Source organism: Carlito syrichta, unplaced genomic scaffold (genome assembly GCF_000164805.1).
Source record: "Carlito syrichta isolate Samal-C Ts95f unplaced genomic scaffold, Tarsius_syrichta-2.0.1 Scaffold303295, whole genome shotgun sequence".
In the NCBI taxonomy this organism is placed as follows: domain Eukaryota; kingdom Metazoa; phylum Chordata; class Mammalia; order Primates; family Tarsiidae; genus Carlito; species Carlito syrichta.
In genome coordinates this window covers 458,609-481,564 of record NW_007247391.1, presented here as the reverse complement: position 1 = coordinate 481,564, position 22,956 = coordinate 458,609, and the positions used below count along the sequence as shown (strand labels likewise).

At 33.4% G+C, this 22,956-nt stretch overlaps 1 protein-coding gene across 1 annotated transcript in view; it reads right to left on the bottom strand.

Moving 5' to 3' along the window:
- The window catches only part of LOC103260675 (collagen alpha-1(XXIV) chain-like), a gene marked incomplete at its 3' end in the record, with an annotated part of 127,962 nt that overhangs the window by 11,583 nt on the left and 93,423 nt on the right, over nt 1–22,956 (bottom strand). Inside the window, exons 11-14 of the mRNA XM_008058323.2 lie at nt 22,626–22,679; nt 19,763–19,807; nt 5,972–6,025; nt 3,655–3,699 (exon numbers count right to left, since the gene is read on the bottom strand). Coding sequence (XP_008056514.1) covers nt 3,655–3,699; nt 5,972–6,025; nt 19,763–19,807; nt 22,626–22,679 — 198 coding nt within the window. The remainder of the gene's footprint in view (nt 1–3,654; nt 3,700–5,971; nt 6,026–19,762; nt 19,808–22,625; nt 22,680–22,956) is intronic.

Below are 22,956 nucleotides of genomic sequence, written 5' to 3'. Positions count from 1 at the left end.
ACTATTATGAGCAACTATATGCCAATAAACTGCTAAACCCAGTAGAAAAAGATAAATTCCTAAACACATAAAATCTACCAAGACTGAACCATGAAGAAATCTAAAACCTAAACAGACCACTAAAAAGTAACGAGATAGAAACAACAATAAAAAACTTCCCATCAAAGAAAAGCTCAGGACTTGATGACTTCACTGCTGAATTCTACTAAACATTTTAGTGGAATCAATACCAATCCTACTCAGACTATTCCAAATAAATCAAAAGAATTTTTTGGAATACTTCCAAACTCATTCTGTGATGCCAGTGTTACACTGATTACCAAACCAGACAACAATACAACAACAACAAAACTATAGGCCAGTATTACTAATGAACACAGATGCAAAAAGCCTCAAGAAAGTACTAGTAAACCAAATTCAATAGTACATTAAAAAGACTATCATCATGATCAAATAAGATTCATCTCAGGGATGCAAGGATGGTTTAACATTTACAAATTAACAAGTGTGATACATACCAGCAGTCTGACAAATGGGGAAAAACTGAAAGTCTTTACTTTAAAATCTGGAACAAGACAAGGGTACCTTACTTTCACCACTTTTATTCAACATAGTATTGGAAGTCTTAGTTAGAACAATTAGACAAAGAAATAAAGGGCATTCAAACTTGAAAGAAGGAAGTCAAATTTCTTCATTTGCAAATGATATGATATATTTAAAACTTAAAGACTCCACCAAAAAACTAATAGAACTGATAAACAAAATCAGTAAAGTTGTATTTCTATATGCCAACAGCAAACAATCTGAATAAGAAAACAAGAAGGTAACCCAATATACAATATTTTACAAATAAAATAATATCTAGGAATTAACTTAACCAAAGAAGTAAAAACTACAAAATATTGATTGAAGAAATTGAACACAAAAAAGGAAAGATATTCAATGTTCATGTATTAAAATAATCAATATTGTTAAAATGTCCATACTTTCCAAAGCAATCTACAGATCCAATGCAATCTCCCTGAAAATACCAATGACATTCTTCACAGAAACAAACAAAAATTCCAAAATTTGTATGGAAGCATAAAAGACCTAAAATAGCCAACGCAATCTTGAGCAAAAAGAATAAAACTGGAGGTATCTCATTACCTGACTTCAAATTATACAATATTATACAAATTATACTATACCATAAGTGCATTATATAGTATACAAACTATATTGTAGTAACCAAAATAGCATGGTGCTGGCATAAAAACAACACACACCCAGAAATAAATCTACACATGTACAGTCAGCTTATTTTTAACAAAGGTCCCAAAAACATACATTGGTGCTGGGAAAACTGGATATCCATATGTAGAAGAATGAATCTAGAACCTATCTCTTACGCATACAAAAATCAAATCAAAATGGATTAAAGACTTAAATCAAAAACCTAAATCTATGCAACTACTAGAAGAATACATTAGAGAAACACTCCAGGATATGGATCTGGACAAAGATTTTTTGAGTAAGCCTCAAAAGCACAGGTCACCATAGCAAAAATGGACAAATGAGATCACATAAAGCTAAAAAGCTTCTGCACAACAAAGAAAACAATCAACAAAGTGAAGGGGTAATTGACAGAATGAAAGAAAATGTTTGCAAACTACTCATCTGACATAGAATTAATAACCCGAATATGGTAAGGAGCTCAAACAACTCACCAGGAAAAACATTTTGATTTAAAAATGGGCAAAAGATGTAAACAGATGTATCTCAAAAGAAGACTCAAATGGTTTATGAAAAAATACTCAACATCACAATCAACAGGAAAATACATATTAAAATGACAATGAGAGAACACATTACCCTAGTTGAAATGACTGTCATCCAAAATACAGGGGATAGCAGATGCTGGCAAGGATGTGGCAATAGAGGAACCCTCCGCAGCTGGTGGAAATGTAAACTAGTGCAGCCACTATGGAGAGCAGCATGGAGGTTTCTCAAAACGGTATAAATAGAACTGTCATAAGATCCACCAATACCACTGCTAAGATACAGCCAAAAGAAAGGAAATTAGTGTAACAAAGAGATATCTGCACTCTCATGTTTACTGCAGCACTAGTCACAATAACCAAGATATGGAATCAACCTAAATGCCCACCAATGAATGAATAGATAAAGAAAACGTGGGACATATATACAATGAAATACTAGTCAGCCATAAAAAGAATGAAATCCGCTGGGCTCGGTGGCTCAGCCTGTAATCCCGCGCCTTTGGGAGGCTGAGGTGAGTGGATTGCCTGAGTCCGCGGGTTCGAGACCCGCCTGGGCAGCGAGACCTCATCTCTACAATAAATTAAAAAAATCAGCGGGGAGTGGTAGCGCGTGCCTGTAATTCCGGCTACTTGGAAGGCTGAGGCGGAAGGATCGCCGAAGCCCAGCAGGTCGAGGCTGTGGTGGCCGGGAGCAGCCACTGCACTCCAGTCTGGGCAACAGAGTGAGACTCCGATTCAAAAAAAAAAAAAAAAGAATGAAATCCTGTCATTTGAAACAACATAAATGGAACTGGAGGATATTATGTTAACTAAACCTGATATAGAAATATATATACTGCACATTCTCACCGTGGAGCTAAAAAAATAAAAAGCAAAACAACAACAACAACAAACGGAACTCATGGAAATAGAGTAGTACCAAAGACTGCAAAGGGCAGTGGAGAGAGAGAGAAAAAGGGGATGGTTAATGGGCACACACAAAAAATACTATTAGAAAAAGATGTCGTTTTCAGTAACACCATAGGGCAACTATAGTTAATATAACTTTCTATATATTTCAAAATAATTAAAAGAGTGAAATTGGAATATCCCCAACATACACAAAAAATAAATGATTGAGGTGAATTCACTAATTATCTTAATGTGATCATTACACATTGCTTGTGACAAAATATCATATATACCCATAAATATGTGCAACTATTATGTATCCACAATAATTAAAACAATTTATTTTAAAAAGGAAAGAAGAGGTTTTCTATACTGTAAGTTTTGATTAAGAAAATTTTGTCCTTGATTAAGAATTGTTTAGTGGGGGCAGGGCACAATGGCTCATGCCTGTAATCCCAGCACTTTGGGAGGCCGAGGTGAGAGGATTGCCTGAACCCACGGGTTTAAGACCAGCCTGGGCAACTTAGTGAGACCTCATCTCTACAATTAAAAAAAAAAATTAGTCAGGCATGGTAGTGTGTGCCTGTAGTTCCAGCTACTTGGAAGGCTGAGGCTGAAGGATCTCCTGAGCCCAGCAGGTCAAGGTTACAGTGGCAGGGAGTGTGCCAGTGCCCTCCAGCCTGGGTGACAGAGTGAGACTCCAACTCAAAAAAAAAGAAAAAGAATCCTTTAGTGACACAGGTATAAATACATACATACATACATACATACATACAAGTCTATAAAAATAAATCACTTTTTTCTATTATAAAAATATAATTAATATCTTGATTCATACTACAGTCTAATTTTCTATATCTTGTTGAAAACTACACTTAATTAAAGTTGATATCCAACAGTGGCACTAAAACTTCTAATTCTTCTAAATTTTAAAACCACATCTAGCAAATATAATTACACAATAAAATATTTTTCAAGAATAATATTTAGTGATACTCACTCTAAGCCCAGGAAACCCCGGAGGACCAATGCCACCTACAAGCCCCTAATGTAAAAGAAATGTGCAACATTTATTAGACAGGATCTACAATTACTAGGATATTTTCTGAATATAAAGACAAGAATTTCTGGGAAAGGATACATAGAATTGCACCTACTACAGATAACTTCTGAAGCCTCCTTACTCTTATGTATCCTCACAGGAAGTATAAATCTTTAGTGGCAGTTTATGTTCTTCAAAAGTTCCTTTGGTTTCAGCTTTTGGATACTAGGACTACCATCTGTCCTAAAATATAAAATTTTCTATACCTCCTATATATAATTTAAATGAGGAAGTAAAAGCATAACAGATATAATTAGGCTATATATTGTATGTCTACAGTATATGTTATATATTGTATAAGTGGTCAGCATACAGAATTAGAAAAAACATTTTCAGACGGGTTTAAACATTAGCAGTTTTTGAAGTATGTTATTTAAATTCTGTAAGCTTCATTTTTCTCACTTATAAAACGGAACGACTAACATTAGTTAATTATTAACATTAACAAATAAAACCTTGGTTGAATTATCAGAACTACTAACATTAACTGCTAACATTATGTTGTAAAGATTAAAAATCACAAGAAAAATTACCATATGTATAAAAGATCTTGAGCATTTTTAAATAAAGTACTATATCAATGTAAGAAATTGTCATCATTGTTAAATTATTTATATAACTCTCAGGTTTTTAATGATCAATATTACAATTTACTAGGTGATTTTTAAAACTTTTTTATTTTAAAGATGTGGAGAACAATTCAGGGTTAGGTATACAAATGTTTATTATGCAGGTACCCTTGCTGATGAAGTGTGCCTCCCCCACCCCCACAGTTTGCCACTACTGCCAATCCCTTTTTTATACTATTATGATAATTGTTCAAGGTTTCAGGTGATTTGTTATTGATCTTTCAAACTAATTGCCATTATACTTTATACTCTTTGAGATAATTCCTAGTCCACTCCATGTCAGTGTCACATTATTTACATGGCACAAGTTACACGAAAAGCCCTCCTCTTTTTTTGCATTTAAAATTCTGTTTTGAAACAAAGGCATAGTGTTAACTACAGAGAATTATAAACTTAAAAAATATCTAGTTTACTATTGCATTTTAGAGATTTTAAAAGACTCAAAATGCTCTTCAAGAAGTATTATATTTTAAATGAAAAAAAAGTTCAAAAAGAAAACTGTAAATTTTCTAAGACTCTAACCCTAAGAGACTTCATATATATGTAACAGACAAAAAATTGAATAGGATGACTTAATGCTAGGTAAATTATATTAACAATAAACAACTGAATAATGTTGACTTTATTATGCTTGAAATGGGAAGCTTCCCAGAATCATGAGTAAGAAGTAGATGGCAAACATTCCACTTAAGACATTTTTTGACTTTTTAACAATTTATTTGGAAATCAGTCCTACTCTTCTCTTATCCGCCATGACAAATAACAAATAAAACCTTGGTTGAATTATCAGAATTCACTAATATAGTCATATATTATAGGAAAGAGGTAAAAATATAACTATTTTCAACCTGCTAGTGATTTACATATATCTAAATATAGGAACTACTCCTAATTTAGACTACAAGGATTCTGTGGTTGATTCTAATTCACTTTAAAATCTTATGAAAAGAATATGTGTATTTCTTCTATGAGGTCCCACTTGTCTATCTCATCTCTTATGGGAATATGTGTATTTCACGGACTGGGGATAGTTATTGGATGCTCTTTGAGGGCAAAAAGTGAAGCTATTTCTACCTAGTTTCAAAAAATAGCAATCTATCATCATTCTTTGATAATATAATTAAACTACTTGTAGAATGGCAACTCTTTCCCAATCTGAACATTGACATTTGAATAATCCTCAAATAGAGCAATTATCTATAAAACACTAAGAAGTAAGGTGAATCAATGAGAGATCTGAATACAGAAGAATAATCACTGAGTGCAGAATTTTTACATGCAGCTTATTGGGGATTTTATGTATAAAAGTCAATATTGTGATCATATATTTTTAATATTTTATTTAAACAGCCACACCTAACATGGTCAAAATACTTAGTTTTAATGATTGTCTATTATGATGAAGTTTGTCTAAAACGTTTGGCTTATTTCTCATGTTGAGAGAATCACAAATTGGAGTGTGCACAGTGGCATGAAAACTGTTCAACAGAACTTATTCACAAATATGATCACGAGGATTATAAGTAAGTTGCTATGGAGCATAAATGGTGTGAGAAGGCAAGCTTGGACTATCACAAAGTACTCACAGGACTGCCATCAAGACCAGCAGTGCCTCTGTCTCCAAAGTCACCTGGAAAACCCTGGGATTGGGAAAGAGGAAGAATGCTGTTAAAGCCAACACACATAAAAAATTCACTGTGGTGTTTTCTAATAAATAATTTAGTAATAGAAAATGTTTCTTTCTTAAGTCCTAACTTGTAATACAACATACACTAGCATTTTTTTCATAATACTTCATTGATTTTAAACACAATATTTCTGTATTTTCTAAACATTATTTTACACAATATCTACAAAAAACAAAGTTAGGGAAGAAATGTGTGCATCATTGCATAAAGAATCACTGAATGAGAGGAAGCATAATCAAGATTTCTGGCCAACCAATCTCAAGTTATCTCTGCTATTTCACATTGTTCTATACCCCCATCACAATGAATAAAATAGCTAATATTATTAAGCACTAACCATGTCCTTAAAGGCTTTACACAGACACACACATGCACACACACACAAACACACATACACTTTATTTAATCTTCACAGCAGTTCTACTCCATGAGTACTAATATCCTCACTTTGCTGCTGAGGAAATTAAGGCACAGAGAGGGTAAGTCACTGGTACAAGGTTAGACCACTAGCAATGGGTGGGACTCAGATGTGAATGGGGGCAGTCTGATTCCAGAGTCACTTCTCTTTCTACTATACTACACTAAATACTCTACATCATCATTCCAAGATACAACATGTAAAACAAAAATCCTTTAAGTATAATTCTATTGGGGAAAGGTATAACACACATAAGTATAATACACAAACATAAAATGTGGTAAAAATTTAAAATTCCCTAATGCCTAGTGAGAATTCTACACTGTAAAACTATGAAAGATAGTGAAATAGCAACTTTTCTATTACAAATTCTATTATAAAACAACTCAATATTCAACTACTTTTACTTTATGTAATAAAATTTTTCTCTAAAGATTTACTATTCCTCACCTTTAAAGCTCACTTTTTAAAAGGCTACTTTATGAAATTGTTTATAAGACTTACTGTTATGAATATTTAATAATATTTATTTTTAAAAACTCATAATAACAGAAATAAAATTATATTAGTAGATTCTTAAAATCTCTTTAGGCAAACCATTATCAACTATTATATGTTTAATAGACTGCCAAACGCCATTGTTCCAGTACAAATATGAATGGGTTAAGTTTAAAAGATAGTTTAACAATGGAAAAAAATGTATGATGTTTTTAAAACATAGTTAACTCATACTTGAAGCACAGTTCCTCTCATTCTGTAATCAGAGGATAATGTAAAAACCATCTGTGTAGTCAACATATTATAGCCATACCCCCTTCGAAGTCAGTTTAGGTTCAAGCAGGCTTTTGGCTTTCATTGTCCTTGGAAGTAAAAATCTGTTAACAAGTTTACAAATCTGCAATACATCATTTTATCCAGTATGAGCTAATATTGATATTTAAATATATTTATGATGCACAGGTAATGGAAAAAGTAGAGGAAGAATACTGTAATAAATCTGAAACATTAGAGATGAGTGATTTTTTTAATAGATCATATGTAGGTTTTCAAGAAACCTCAGTAAAATAATCAAGAAAAAGGGATACATTGCACGATTCCATTAATGTGAAATGTCCAGAATTGGCAAATCCATAACAATACAAAGTAGATTAGGGTTTGCCTACAGCTGATGATGTAGTGGAGGAATGCAGAGCAACTACTAATGGATACAGGATTTCTTTTTGGGGTGATGAAAATGTTCTAAAGTTAGATAGCATGTTGGCTGCACAACTCTGTGAATATACTAAACATTGCCAAACTATACACTTTAAAAGGGTGAATTTTATAGTATGTGGATTATATCTCAGTAAAGTTATTCCAAAAAAAAAAAAAAGCTGAAAAGATCCTTGGGAATTCACTCAGGATTGCCTAAAGTATTTGGTATTTGAGACTTAATTCCCCGTAGCTCCCCACCCCATCCAATGGGAAGAATTGCTCTCCAGCTCAGCTTCCCACAAAATTAGTGATTTCTTACCACCTAGGAGAGGAAGGCAGGAAAAGGAAGAAAGTAGAGGGAAGAGAGAAGAGGGAAGAGGGAAGAGAACTTGGATCAGTTCTTCACTTATGACAAAACCAATACTTTCTACAACTAGCATAAAAGCAATGAAATACTTGTTTCTGCTTCCTGTTCTCTTTCTTGTAGATTAAAAAAAAGTACAAATATTAGTTATTCACCTTGACTTTGCCCGGACACAATTTAGTTGAGCTGAGTAGCATCTACTTCTAAAATCTTTATATATTATTTCTCCTCTCACTTTATTACCCATTAGACATTTCATTTCATTTTAAATTCTCCATTCAAGATAAAAATAATTTGTTTTTAATCCTTCCTACATGTTGATTATGTATCATCAATTTTTGAAAGAATTTCTACTAAATCTAGAAATTTTTTCTTGTTTTATGAAATATTGTATACTTGATGCCACAAAAGTATCACTATATTTGGCTCTATATTAGACACAGTATTTTAAAAATAATATCACGACTATGGTTTATATTGCTGAATATTTCATTGCTTGTTTACTTTTTAATTCAGTTGTTGTTTCAATTCTAGAGGCTACATGCATATATATTTTTAATATAGTTGAGACTCTATGTTCTTTTAATCATAAACCTAAACATTTGTTGTCACATGGCTTCACTGACCAAAAAAATGATCTTCAAGACTGTGAAATATGGAATAGTAGTGACAAAGTTGGTACTTTGCCTTTAATCTTAGAATACAAGTGACAGTCTTATAATCTCTTTCTTCACTTGGAAGAATGTTGAAAAATGAAATAATATATTTTCTGTTGTATTTGCCTAGTAGAAAATTATAATCATTAATTTAAATCAAATTGTGCTTTCCTAAAAATACCTTCACATTGCCAAAGGACATAATGGTCCTTGTCCAGGATTATCATCCAATAGAAATAGGAAAGCCCCAGAATTTTTGTCTTTTTTGCCCATTTGCCAATTTCATCAATGTAATCTTCATCTTCTGATGAGCCTGCTAGAGTTGCATTGTTGCTTCTGTGTTGTTCCCTTTTTCGCATCTTGTTTTGATCAGTTTAAATGTTTTACGTAATAAAAAATATGATGTTTCAGGGATTTCAGTTGATTTCTTCAAGTCATGAATAATTTTCTTGCATAGTTCCACTGATCAGTATGATGAATGGTTTCAAGTCATTTCTGATGATTCCAATTCCTGATGATATTCATACTTCTGTATAATAACCTCTTTTTGAGTGTGGGAAGCACCTGTAATTTGCTTCATCTAACAAATAGCATATAGTAAAGGCAATACGGTGACCCTGCCATGATCATGTTATACTACATATGACTGTATATATACATATCTTAGTATCCCAGAGCCAGAGACTTCCCTTGCAATTCTGATGAAATAAAAGTTGTGTTGGAGAAGCCCATCTGGTAAGAAACTGTGGGTGATCTCTATGAACTGTGGACAGTCTATAGGACTAGAAGGTGGCCCACAGCCAAGAGCCCACAAAAACCCAGGGCCCTCTATACTACATCCTTCAGGTAATAAAGTCTTCCTACAACCTGAAAGAGTCTGGAAGTGAACTTTTCTCCAGTCAAACCCCAGATGATAATGCAGCCTGGCTGACACTTTGCAGCCTTATGACTGGAGCAGAATATCCAGTTAAGTAATACCTGGATTCCCGACCCATGAAAATTGTGAGATAATAAATGGGTATTGCTTTAAGCTGCTAAGATTGTATTGTTGTCATGTAGCAATAGAAATAGAAAACTAATAACATTGGTAATTAAAGTTTCTTCAAATAGAGAATGTACAAAGTCTTATTTGCAAATTTTACTGTAGGAAATACTTAATATAAGACTACTCCCATTAGTGGGAAACTTTCAGGGAGGGTGGCGGCGAAATTGGCAGTGGTGAGAAACTGCCAGGGAGGAAGGGCACACCTCATCAACAAGGGTACCTGTGTAATGAACATTTGTATACCTAACCCTGAACTGTATGTACCCCTCATATTTAAAGTAATAAATAAATAAAATGATTCCCGTTGTTTCTAGTTTTTAAAGGTTTAAGTACATCTCTTCAAAGATTTTCTACTGCTGTCAATTTTCTATTGCAAATTATAATTAGTGAATAACAAATGAAATATAATTCTTAATTTATATTTTAAAAATCTGACTTATTATTAAATATTTATATTTTTAAAACTTTATCATTCCAGCATTTCATGCTCACCTTTTGCCAATATAAAATTTTTATCAAGTTTCATGAATGTTGTGTTTATGCCTATATAAATGGAAATTTAATAATAATAATATAAAATGTTTAATAATGCAAAATGCTTCTCAGTCTCCAAATGCAAATACTGCAAATATCACACTAATTACATTACCTCTGGAATCATAAATCAGAACAGAACAAAACAAAACAAAAAGAAGCTTTGGATTACTAGGAAACTTTTTTTTTTTTGAGTCAGAGTCCCACTCTGTCATCCAGGCTGAAGTTCAGTGGCACGACAAAGGCTCACCACAGCCTCCAAATCCTGGACTCAGGCGATTCTTCCACCTCAGCCTCCCAATTGGCTGGGACTACAGGCATACCACCAAGTCTGGCTAATTTTCTTTAATTGTCTTGTAGAGATGAGGTGTTATTATGCTGTTTAGGCTGGTCTCAAACTCCTGGACTCAAGCAATACTCCTGCTTCAGCCTCCCAAAGTGCTGGGATTACAGGTGTGAGCCACATGCTCAATCCAGAAGCAATATTTCATCATGTAAGATTCTACTGCATTCGTGCTGAGAAAAATATTAGACAGCTAATTTATGTTTCCTCTTACCTGAGTGCTTCTACCTGCTCAAATTCTCACTACAATCTTAAGTAGTTTCCATCTCCAATGTCAGCAAATCTTCATGGCTTTCAGACATGAAGATACAAGAGATGTAGAAAAGAATTTCTCTGAGACCTAAACATTATTAAACTGTGGTAGCCAGCCTCAGTGATGGACCCCGATGATCCCTGCTTCGTGGTATTCATGTCCTGTGTTAGGGCTGGCCTATGTGACCAAAAGATCACAGAGGTGACAATGTGATATCTGCAGCTATGTCATAAAACACACTACAGTTTCCACCTTGCTCTCATGGACTACTCTCTTTGGGCAAAGTCAAGGCCATGCTTTGAAGACATGCAAGCAGTACTGTGGAGAGGTCTTCATGGAAAGGAGGTGAGGCCTTCCACCAACAACTAGCACCAACTTAGCCAGTCAGTAAGTGAGACATCTTAAAAGTTGGTCCTTCCCCTCCAGTCAAGCCTTCAGATGACTGTAGCCCTAGCCAAAATCTTACCTATAACCTCATGAGTAGAACCACCCAACTAAGCCACAATCAAATTCCCGACCCACAGAAACTATACTATATATATGTCATACATACACATATATGTGGATATTTTAAACCACTAACTTAGAGTAATTTATTACATAGCAATAGATAAATATAGCAATAGATAGCATAGTAACAATACAGCAATAGGTAGTAAAATATAGCAGTAGATAGTAAAATATAGCAATAGATAGCATAGTAACAAGAGTGAATGTTTAGGATTGCAGGACATACTGTGCCAGTGCTAACTGCTGGATCCCGAGTGACAGAGGCACTCAAGTATTTTTAAATACATTTATTGTATTTGTTTGTGATATGTAGGGCTCTCTAAGTTCGGAGCCCAGAGCAAGTTTCTCTCTTTCCTGGGTCTAATGATGGTAGTGTTATCAAACATGGTAGTTATCAATCAAAATCAAAAGAAGTATGTTAGTCTTGATATGCCTGACTATATGTGTGTGATATTAATATTTTAGATCACTCATAGATAACTATACTTACTAGTATATTTAAACACTAGAAAACTTCTTGCTTAGGGTATCTAGTAAAATGATTATTTTCCTAGCTCTACAAATGAATTACTAAAATAAATAGGAAAAAACAAGGACCAAAATAACCATAAAATGGTTATAATAAATACATTTACAGAATTTTACAAAATAAAACCAATGCAGGAATTCTTTTGGAGAACAGATTTTACTCTTTCTAAAGTTTAGAAACAACATATTGAATCTAAAGTATAGATAAAATAAAAATTATCACAGAAGATATATACACCAAATGGGCATTACTGATAACAGAAATTCATCTTTTTCCAAATCTAAGCATTGAAAATACAAAGTCAGACAAACTTGTCTAGGATTAGAAATACTAAAAGAAAATCTAGAAGTTACTTCTATACATGAATCCATATTAATAGGAAATACTGATATTTTTAAATCCTTCAAATATGAAACAAGATCGCTGTAGGAAAAGGTTAAAATGTGAAGTATTCTGTGATGATCTAATCTCTGTGCCCTTTTTTCCCCCTTACACTTAGGACAATTTGATCTGCACTCTAAGGGTCAACCCTATTCTCACAGTTAAGATTTCAGTAAATATGACTAGGTCCAGTCTAATTCTTAGAGATTTAGCATCAAGGCAGGTTTACGGCTAATCTGAACCTCAGCTCTCAGATTCAAATTCTTGCCTTGTTCTTAAAGTAATCACCTTGTGACCCAGTTCTGAGAATTGAAACCTTTTTCTTGTGTCCAAGAAGCAAATGTGTATATAATATCATGCTCTATCCATCAATCATAAAGGCCCCATCTCATTCTTGCCGTTTTCCCTCACAGAGAATATAGTCCCTGAATCCAAGTTCGGCCTAATATGTAAGTACTCATATTTCTGAGTTACAGTTTGGCTCTCTAAGTTTTCCCTTATGTTATCTACCCTGAAAATAATTGCCTGCTTAAACTTCTACTCATTGGTGTCACAGGTCTATTAAATCATGCTCTGCCTGGACTTCCTCCAAATTATCAGCCGTAGTTGATTGGGTGTCTCTCTTCTTAGTGCCTATCCCAACCTTGTATGAATCTTCCATACATCTTGAGATACTATTGCTACCCAAATATAATTACTACAGAGCATGCCTAGTAAAGTAGAATCCAGACAATACATTTTTTTCTGAAAAATGCAGAATCATTAAAAAATAATTACATTTTTTCATAATGCTATAACAACAGCAGTAATGTCTTTAGAGTAGAATTAACTGTATCTTTTTCCTATGACAAAGAAAACACTGTCTCTAAATTCTACATAAAATGTATGTATCTGAGACACAACTATTCAATATGTGTTTAAGACTGTCCTGGCCTAAGGATAAAAACTAATAACAGATGTCCAACACAAAAATTTTACATTCTAAAATTCTAACACTGGAGTTAGAAGCCAAAATACAGTTTACTTCAAATAAACTCTTCTAACAGAAAGATATATGAGAAAAGAAGAGGAGGCATTCCTTTCTATAGTTAGAAAAGTAAACAAAACTGAAGTCTGGGTGCCTTAAGGGTGTTATTTTGCCTGCCATTCTAGGCTGTGATATTTTTATCTTCATAGGAAGAAAACTGAGTACAGTTTTGCTCTTTGTCAAACTTTAAATGTAATGTGATTTGATTATTTATAATCTATTCCTACCAGATCTGAAAAAACTCCTTGAAAAAAAAAATCTGTATTTCTTTTATGTATGTATGTATGTATGTATGTATGTACGTATGTATGTATTTATTTATTTGTTGAGTTGGAGTCTCACCCTTGTTACCCAGGCTGGAGTGTAGTGGCTCGCTCCCGGTCACCGCAGCCTCGACTTGCTGGGCTCCGGCGATCCTTCTAACTCAGCCTTCCAAGTAGTTGGAACGACAAATGCATGCCACCATGCCCGGCTAGCTTTTGTGATTTATTGTAGGGAGGTCTCACCAAGTTGCCCAGGATGGTCTCGAACCCCTGGGCTCAGGCAATCCTCTCGCCTCGGCCCTCCAAAGTGCTAGAATTACAGGCTGAGCCACCACATCCAACCAAAAATCTGTAGCTCAACAACAGTTTCCAGGTGCAAATGAGAGCAAGTCCCATCTCCAATTTCATGTTTATCTTCAATCCTGGCAAGTCAGTTCTGGCATAAGTCTTCTGGGTCGTGGAGCTATATAAATTTGCATGGCCAACTTAGGAAGAGACTAGTGATTAATCAAGCTGAGAGTCCTATAGATGCTTTTTTAAAGCAACTACAGAATTTCCTGAATGTGGCACTATAGAATGATGTTTCAAACCTTTGTGCAGACAGACAGCAGACAGCCTCCCTTTGCTGCTATATTGTCCATTGCTTCCTTGCAACATATCTCATCTTTAATAAATCTGCCTTTCTTATCTAAAAAAAAAAAGAAAGAAAGAAAGAAAACTTTGCACAAAAAAGGCATATACTTGGACTTAGGTATAAGAAATAAATAAATAAATAAAAATGTTGTTCTGAAAACAAAAACCTGGGCCAGGCACAGTGGCTCACAATGGCAACTATAATAATAGTAATTCTTATTATAATTATAAGACATGGGCACACCTGGTCCCAACCACTGCCAGATCCATAAAGTTCTCAAAGAAGTAAAACAGTCAAAAAAAAAAAAAAGAAAGAAAGAAATTTGAACTTATCAAATACATACAAATCCTCCCCTGTAATTTTTAAACAAGATTCTTCTTTTATGTTATGAATCACTGGATCAGTGGATGGTTTTATACTTTTAAGGAATCTGGCTCATAACAGGTATGTTCCAATAAACTTCTCAAATAAAGACATTGAAGCATGTAAAACAGAACAGTGGTTCTATGGTGTTTACAGAGTCCTAACCAAAATAGGTAGTCTACTACCTTGTTTTTTCTGAGATTTCTGAATTCAAATATCCACAGACAGAGAACAAAAGGATGGATCAATAGTAGCCTTTTGGGCTTCTCCATCTTCAAAGGTTAGTTTTATCAAAGGTACCAAGAGCTCCATGGGCGTCCTCTAATATTAATTAGCAAGAAGGGTTTTGATCTAGTTGTGACATATAGGGAGTGCAGGAGGAAAGGAGAGGGACAGGTAAGAACTATAATACTTCCATATCCAAAAGCACGAGTATACACATAAATTGACTAATATGTAATGTGCTTACATGAGGTCTTTAAAAATAAGTGTAGTGATTAGTAAGCACCTAATGCTAAGATCCTGAAATCAAGTATGACTGATAATTCAAGGAAGAAAAAAACATGTCAAACACCAAAAATATATGACCAAGGAACTAATGAATTTGTTTAACTATTTTTTAAAATAGTCTTTGATCAAAATATACTAAATTCCCAACCAAAAAAACGGTTCTTCTATTTCAAACTCATGGGCCTGGTTGAAAAAACTATTGTGTTATAAATATCAACTAAATCTATAAACATTGAATAAACACAATATTTTACTTTGGGAAAAAAGAGCTTTCTGAAAAGTAAGACTTAAATAGAAATAAATTTTAACACAAATGTTAAAATTTTAAAATACCAATATGAGGCTACACAATAAATAATTATCTCTTTTTAAAAAATACTTCTTGAACAGCTAGTAATGATCTCTTTTTAAAAATAATTATCTCTTGAATGACAATGTTATTTTTAAATATGTCTATTTCAATAGCATTAATATAATATTTATACTGTCTAGGAGAGGATACATCATACTTGTCAGTCTATAAATTCTTTGAAAAAAAACACATAGACACCACTAAGTTTGTTCACAACAACTTAATTCCATGTTTAGTGTTTACTCAGGAAAACAAGTGATCATTTGGCTAGCAATATAAGCATGTGATTCATAGCAACGTCTTCCCAATTCTAAGATTGATAGTGTTAGTAACTCATTAGACAACTCTGGATAAGACTCTCACTTCTCCACATTTCTATCCTAAATGTATATCTGATAGGATGTCAATATATATTTTTGCAACCATTCATATAAAAATATGAAGCTTTAGTACACAGCTGAGAACCCAATTCACTAGCCCAAAGACACTTATCCTGATTGATATTTAGAAAGATTAGAAAGACCTGCACTCTGGTTTTGAGATTTTTCATGCCTAGTACCTTCACTATCATAACTGTCAAAGTGTTTCACATCATACATAATACAGCAAGTAAAATAATTCTCTAATTTCTGGTCTTAAATTCAGAGACTTAAAAAATCTAAGTACATCCTGGTGAAAACGCAAACTAGTTTAACCTCTAAGGAAAACAGTGTGGCGATTTTTAAAAGAACTAGAAATTGACCTTCCATATGACCCAGCAATCCCTCTACTGGGAATATACCTGGAGGAATTCAAATCATTCTACCGAAAAGATACCTGCACACACATGTTTACTGCAGAAATATTTACAATGGCAAAAACATGGAACCAATCATTCTGCCCATCAACAGTGGACTGGATAAAAAAAATGTGGTACATATACACAATGGAATACTACACAGCCATAAATAAGAACAAACATATGAACTTCACAGCAACTTGGATTTAGAGCCTATGCTACTCAGTGATCTATCACAGAAACAAAGAACAGAGTACCACACGTTCTCACTCATAAGCAGACCCTAAACATTTACCGTAATACTATTAGAAAGGGATTGGCAGTAGCGGGATACTGCCAGGGTGGGGCAGGGGGGCACAACACCAATAAGGGTAACTGATCTCAAAGCAGGCAAAGTGGGGACCAAAGGGAGGCCCAAACTTTACCTGTATGATGTCCATTTGTATACTTAATCTTGAACTGTACCCCATATCTTTAAAATAAAATATATAGGGCATCCCCTTTAAGTCCACTCCCACAGTGGGAGCTTTTCTGTCCTCTCAATAAATCCTGCTTTCGTTAAATAGATAAATAAATAAATAAATAAAATATATTAAAAAAACAAAATGGAAAAAAATTAAATGTGAAATGTTACATAAAACTTACAGGTTACTCAAAGAATATTACTACTGTTCTGTAAATTACATGTTCTAATAAATATTTAAAACTGAGTCATACTCCATGTTCATAAGACTGAGTACTTTCATCTACCTAAAATATGAGGAAACAATTTATTTGAAACCCAGAAAGATTACTTTTATAAAACAGTCATAAATGACCATGCTTCTCATGGAATTTTAGTCATCTAAATTGAAACACAAAAATCCTATTATGCCGAATATCCTTTGAAGATTGTTTTATTTATAATAAACAGAAAGAATAAGGGGGAGAATTTATACATAGGATAATATATTCTGGAACAGTCTCTAAGGTCAGCCTTGCCATAATTTGACATATGCTATAACTGTATCTTACTCTAAGTACTCATATTTTCCTAATAAATGTGGCCAAATAATTTTGTGGTAAAAACAAGAAAAAAGTACATACAGCATACATATTAAAGCACAAAACAGATTTTAAAAAATAAACATTAGCTAAGAAAAATGGTACATATGTTTATCAAATATTATTTTTCTAAGGATCTAAATCTATTACAAATGCATATTCTCTAAAGTAATACAACTTTGCAAATTTTGTAATGTAAAGAAAAGTACAGCCCAGTAGTCATTTCATGCACTATTTTTCTACAGTTTTCTTGAACTCCCCTTTTGAATTCAGTAGAATCCTGTTGGATAATGTTATAATTCTCCATGAAGAAACCAGGAGTTATCTGTAAATTTCCCTGGATAATTTTATAATGCATTATAGAGTAGAAAACTAGAAATTGCCTATACATAGCTAATTACAAAATAAAGTTAATATCTACATGAGACAAGTCATATTAACAAATGAAATTGATAGTCATCTAAGTTACATAATACCAGGGGCTTTGAGAAAATACTTGATTTACTTACCAATGATCCCTCTGACCATTGCAGATTATTTTGTCTTAAGATTCTATACATTAAATTACCAAAGGGCCAAATTACCATTTTAAAGCACTGGAATGATTTATATATTATTGTAAATGATTTTCTTGGTTCTTTCATTGGAAGCATACTTTGACAGGAGGAAGATGAAAAAAACTAGAATGGAGAGAACAAGAATAAGGAAGATAAACTTTACCTATTGACGATTTTGAGAAGGCCCATATCAGTATATTTAGATTAGAAACCGTATAGGCATTAAATAAAGAAGTATTTTTGTTGGAGTCCGTGTATAAGAACTAAAATGTAAAAAATATATATATCCAAGTATAATAGAACATAATTCAGTGAAATGATACACAAAATATTTAGCACAGTGCTTGAGAGTTAAAAAATGGTGATGATGGTAATGATGGCAGTTTCTATTGTTACGACTATTGTAAGATTAGCAGGAAATCAAAGTGGTTGGCTTAATTTTGTGTTTCTTGACAGTTTGGCATATTTATCTTAATACATCAAAACTTTAAAATAATTTTATCACATTCTGGCCAGATGTCATGGAAAAATAAATTATGCCTCTTCTAAGCAGTATGAGTAGAAAGACAGGGCAGAAATATCTAAGAAGTAATGAAAGAATTCTGGCCTTAGACTCAGAGAAGCTGTGTGCAATTCTTGATTTTACCACTTTTAACTATATGATTCTGAGCAAGTCCTTTAATATCTCCAAGCTTTACTTTTCTCACCTCTGTAATGGTGACATTAATACCTACTCATTTATCTTCAAGGAACACTGCAAGTCTCCAAGGATAAAATGTTTTAAAATAATTTGAACATTAATCCTGATAATATCTATAATCCTTTGCCATTATCATTAAGATTTTATTCAGGTATACCAAAATTTTTAAAAAGCTATTTATAGAAAACTCAGTTTTTCTCCCCATAGACTAGAGATTGCAGTTCATAAAGAATGCCTAACCTTTAAAGCATCCTAGAATAGTAATAAAAACAGAACAAGTAGAAAGCAGGTGGCTAATTAGCTATGCTATCTTAGCCAGGGCAATCTGAGGATGCTTCTCCAGACCACAGTTTTCTCATTTGTTAAATCATGGGGTATGGGATGACAAAATTTTCCCACCTCTGAAATTATTATATTACCTAGCAAAATTCACTTTCCTTGATTTTTTTTTTTTTTTGAGTCAGGGTCTCACTCTCACTCAAGCTGGAGTACAGTGGCATGATCATGGCTCACGGCAGCCTTGACCTCCTGGGCTAAGGCAATCTTTCCATCTCAGCCTCCTGAACAGCTGGTACTACTGATGCGCCACCACACCCAGAAAATTCTTTTGATTTGTGTGTGTGTGTGTGTGTGGAGATGAGACCTTGCTATGTTGCCCAGGCAGGTCTCAAACTCCTGGGCTCAAGTAATCCTCCCACCTCAGTCTCCCAAAGTGCTAGGATTACAGGCATGAGCCACCAGGCTCGGCCACTTTCCTTGATTTTTTTAACCTGAAAATATAAGAAACTGTAGCAAACTAGTCTCTGAATTAACAGTTTAAGTAGGTATTTAAAAAATCTCTGGAACTTGAGATTTCATCTCTAGAACATTTGGTCATATAAGAATAGGTTAGTAGAGTTTTCATTAGAGTTTTAAGTTGTTCATGCATTTTCTGTGACATTTTTACATTCTTGTTATGGAAATAAGGGTCCCCCCATCACCACTTGTATAGTAAAAGTAAAAGGATCAGAAACATTAAATTTAGAGTTATTTTTAAATATAAATATTCCTTTATATTTTTAAGTATTATTTGATACATTGTTCAAGAGAAGAAATTAAACTCTGTTGAGTAGGCTGGATTATGAATAACAATAACAAAAACAAAAAAACATATTTATATTTAAATAGGTGAGAAATAAACACATAACTAGATTATATAGCTTTAAAATGAACTTCAGAAATAGAATCAAGTTACCTGTCTTCCTTTAAGACCTTTCTTTCCACGGATCCCAGGAATACCCTAGAATATAGAAAAGTCAAAAGTAAATATTTGTTGAATGAATGAATTGCATACTACAAATGTTTTTTCTCAAATATCAATTAATGAAGTATGTCAAAGACAGAAATAAGTTGTTCTGTAAACTGGTGTGATGTTCAGAAAAGCTCAATTTAACTGAAGCAGGCCCTTTCCTTCTTCAAAATTCCAAATTTATTCAGGAACCCATCCCATTTGTATTTTCAAACAGGATCCTGACACTCCCCTGGCAATAGCTATTTGTCCAGAGGTAAGCATACCACCAAAGTTGGCATAACCAAACGAACAGCAATGTCTTATTTTCCATACCTAAGGGATAATGCCCTCTCTGTCCTCTGTTTCCCACTCTCTCTGTCTGGATATAAACCAACACATTTAACCTTTGCACTGGCAATCTTGCAATCATATGGAAAACCAACCTTAGGGGAAAGCTAACACTGGGAAAGGCAAAGCAGGGAGATAATAATCTTGGACTTAGTTCCCACCTAATCTATGGATGTTTGACCCTGCAAAAAGCAGCAAGGAATAGGATTAATACTTAAGCACCCAGGCTTTGGAGCCAGAAAACCTGTGTCCAAATCCTGGCTTTGTTCTTCCTACCTGTGCATAATCTAAGACAAGTTATCTTGTCACCTTCCTCATCTATAATGAGAAGATTAATAGTATCTGTATTTTGGTTTTGTGAATATTAAAGGAGTTAATTTATGTAAAGAATTTTCACAGTGCCTTGTGCATGGGCACGCACGTGTGCGCACGCACACACACACAAACACCTTGAATAAATCATTTGCCATTATCAACAACATCATTTAAAATTTCCTTATTTTTAAGCCAGTTTCAATTGGGGTTTTCTGTTACTTGGTTACTTGCTGTCTAAAGCACATTCCTTGAGAGACTCACATTGAGAATTGTAGACTATGAAGTCTCTCACAGTCATGTAGTTTGGGATTGACAGACAGGTAAACTAGAAGATATTATTGGTTGAAATAATCTATTCACTTTCAAGTCAACCGTGTTTGAAAAATATTCATTTTTGATTACCAAAAAAGAGTTCATAGATGAGCAAAAGGACTCATTTCATTAAGACTTTATGTATCTTTATATAATACAACCAACTTTTTAAAAAAAACAATATAACAATTATTTTCTAAAATTTCAGTAGCCTCCCTAAACCTCAGCAAGAAACCTAATGATAATACAGACAGTATTAAACAAGCATTTTTCATATATATACGTATATTTCATTTGTGTGTATATATACACACAATATGCATGTATATGTATATTATTGGCATCCAGAAAGGACATTTTATTTCTATTTGACTTCAAGGGTGATTAGCATTACTGTATGTTATTTTCTTCTGCTTCTTTGTACTTAGTTTTATAACATAACATTCTTAGATATATCATTCACAGTTTTAATGACAACTTTGATATAGCCAAATAATATTAGGACATGGTGCTCATGAGGGGAACAATATCACAAAATGGTCCTGTATTTATGTATTAAAACAAACCCTGATAAGTTCGTATAAACTGATCAAAATTAGTGAGTGTGATTACAGCACTGTGCTTACGATGGCCAGTGTCAACGCTGGGCTTAAAGTTTCTTAAATCCAAGATGATAAGTTGTGAGGACATATAATTTTGGTTTATTTATCAAATCACTTACTAGAAATAAGTTCATGTCAAAAGGTCAGAAAAGGACTGCATCATGAGCAGCAGATTAATTAATAATGTAAGGTGGATATACACTTTTGGATCAAGAAGAATTCATTCATTTTTCACATGATCAATGAAGTATATCACCTGTTAGTCTGCCGTACCTCATGGAAGGTTAAATGGTTTAGTTATAGCATTACGCTGAAGATATTCTTTGTTATTGAAAGAAATGACTTGCTATGTTCACCAAGGGAAAATCTCTTCCTCATCTCATCAAAGAAGACTGGATATTTTGATCGTTGTTACAGCACATATGAACTCTGCATGGGCATTCATGGTAATTACCTGAAAACGTGGTTTAATTTACTCACTAAAAATCTACATATTTATTTTAAAAAATTAAACTAGTAAAGAATAATCCGGTTCATTTTTATTTGCAAAAATCAATTTCCAGTAATAAAAGTTTTGGCCTAATTGCATTCTTATAATGATAGAGGTGAAGGCTACATTTTGAATAAGACTCTATAGTTTCAGATTTTATGACAATATACTAATATTGTTCTATTCTGCTTTTTCCAATTAATATTTACAGGGTAAATAAAGGAATGAAAAGAGAAATCACTGTACTGCAAATTACACTGAAAACTAGATATGATGAAGCTGCAATGCTAGAATTTTAAGTGTAACAAACCATTATGTAAATATTCTGTATTTACTCATAAGTACCTACATTTATGAACAGCTACCTCCCACCATTAAATTAAACAAAAATATATCTTTTGAGGCCAAATTCTTCACTGCACATTATTCTGCAAAATAAAGACCTTTCAAGAATTCATATCCTAATTAAAGAAAATAAAAATTTTCTAATGAGATAATCTTGGCATTTTGATGTATGTTTTTTAAATTTGAATTTAAAATGTTTAATCATATATATATTTATATCATGCTACATTCTAATAACAAAATTCAATAAAATTTTTAAGAGTCTAATTATGTTTCTGGCAGGTGATTTTTCTTATACCTGGCTTGCTCACTCAGGGAGGTTACACTCTTGACATCTGAGTTTATGACCCTTGATGTACATACATTATCATAAATATATCACTTTGAAAATAATATTGGAAGGAGAGGGACTTACCCTTTCTCCATCAGGTCCCAGTTGTCCTGCTTCTCCAGGAGAGCCAATAAAACCCTTCAAGCAAGAAAATAATCTTTATATTATTTCATTTGACTAGTCACCCCATAAGTAATTCCAAATAGAAGTACTTAAAATTTTATCTGTGGTAATATGAAATTATAAGACTTAGAAATCTGAAGCACTTTCCCTCCCCTAATTGCTTATCTTCCAGAAGTTACAGGTCAATCTTTCCATTAAAAACAAATATAGGGAACATAACTTAAGACATGGTGACTAATAAAAATCAACAAGGCCAAATCCTTTTCTTCACTAACTTTTATAGTGGGCAGAA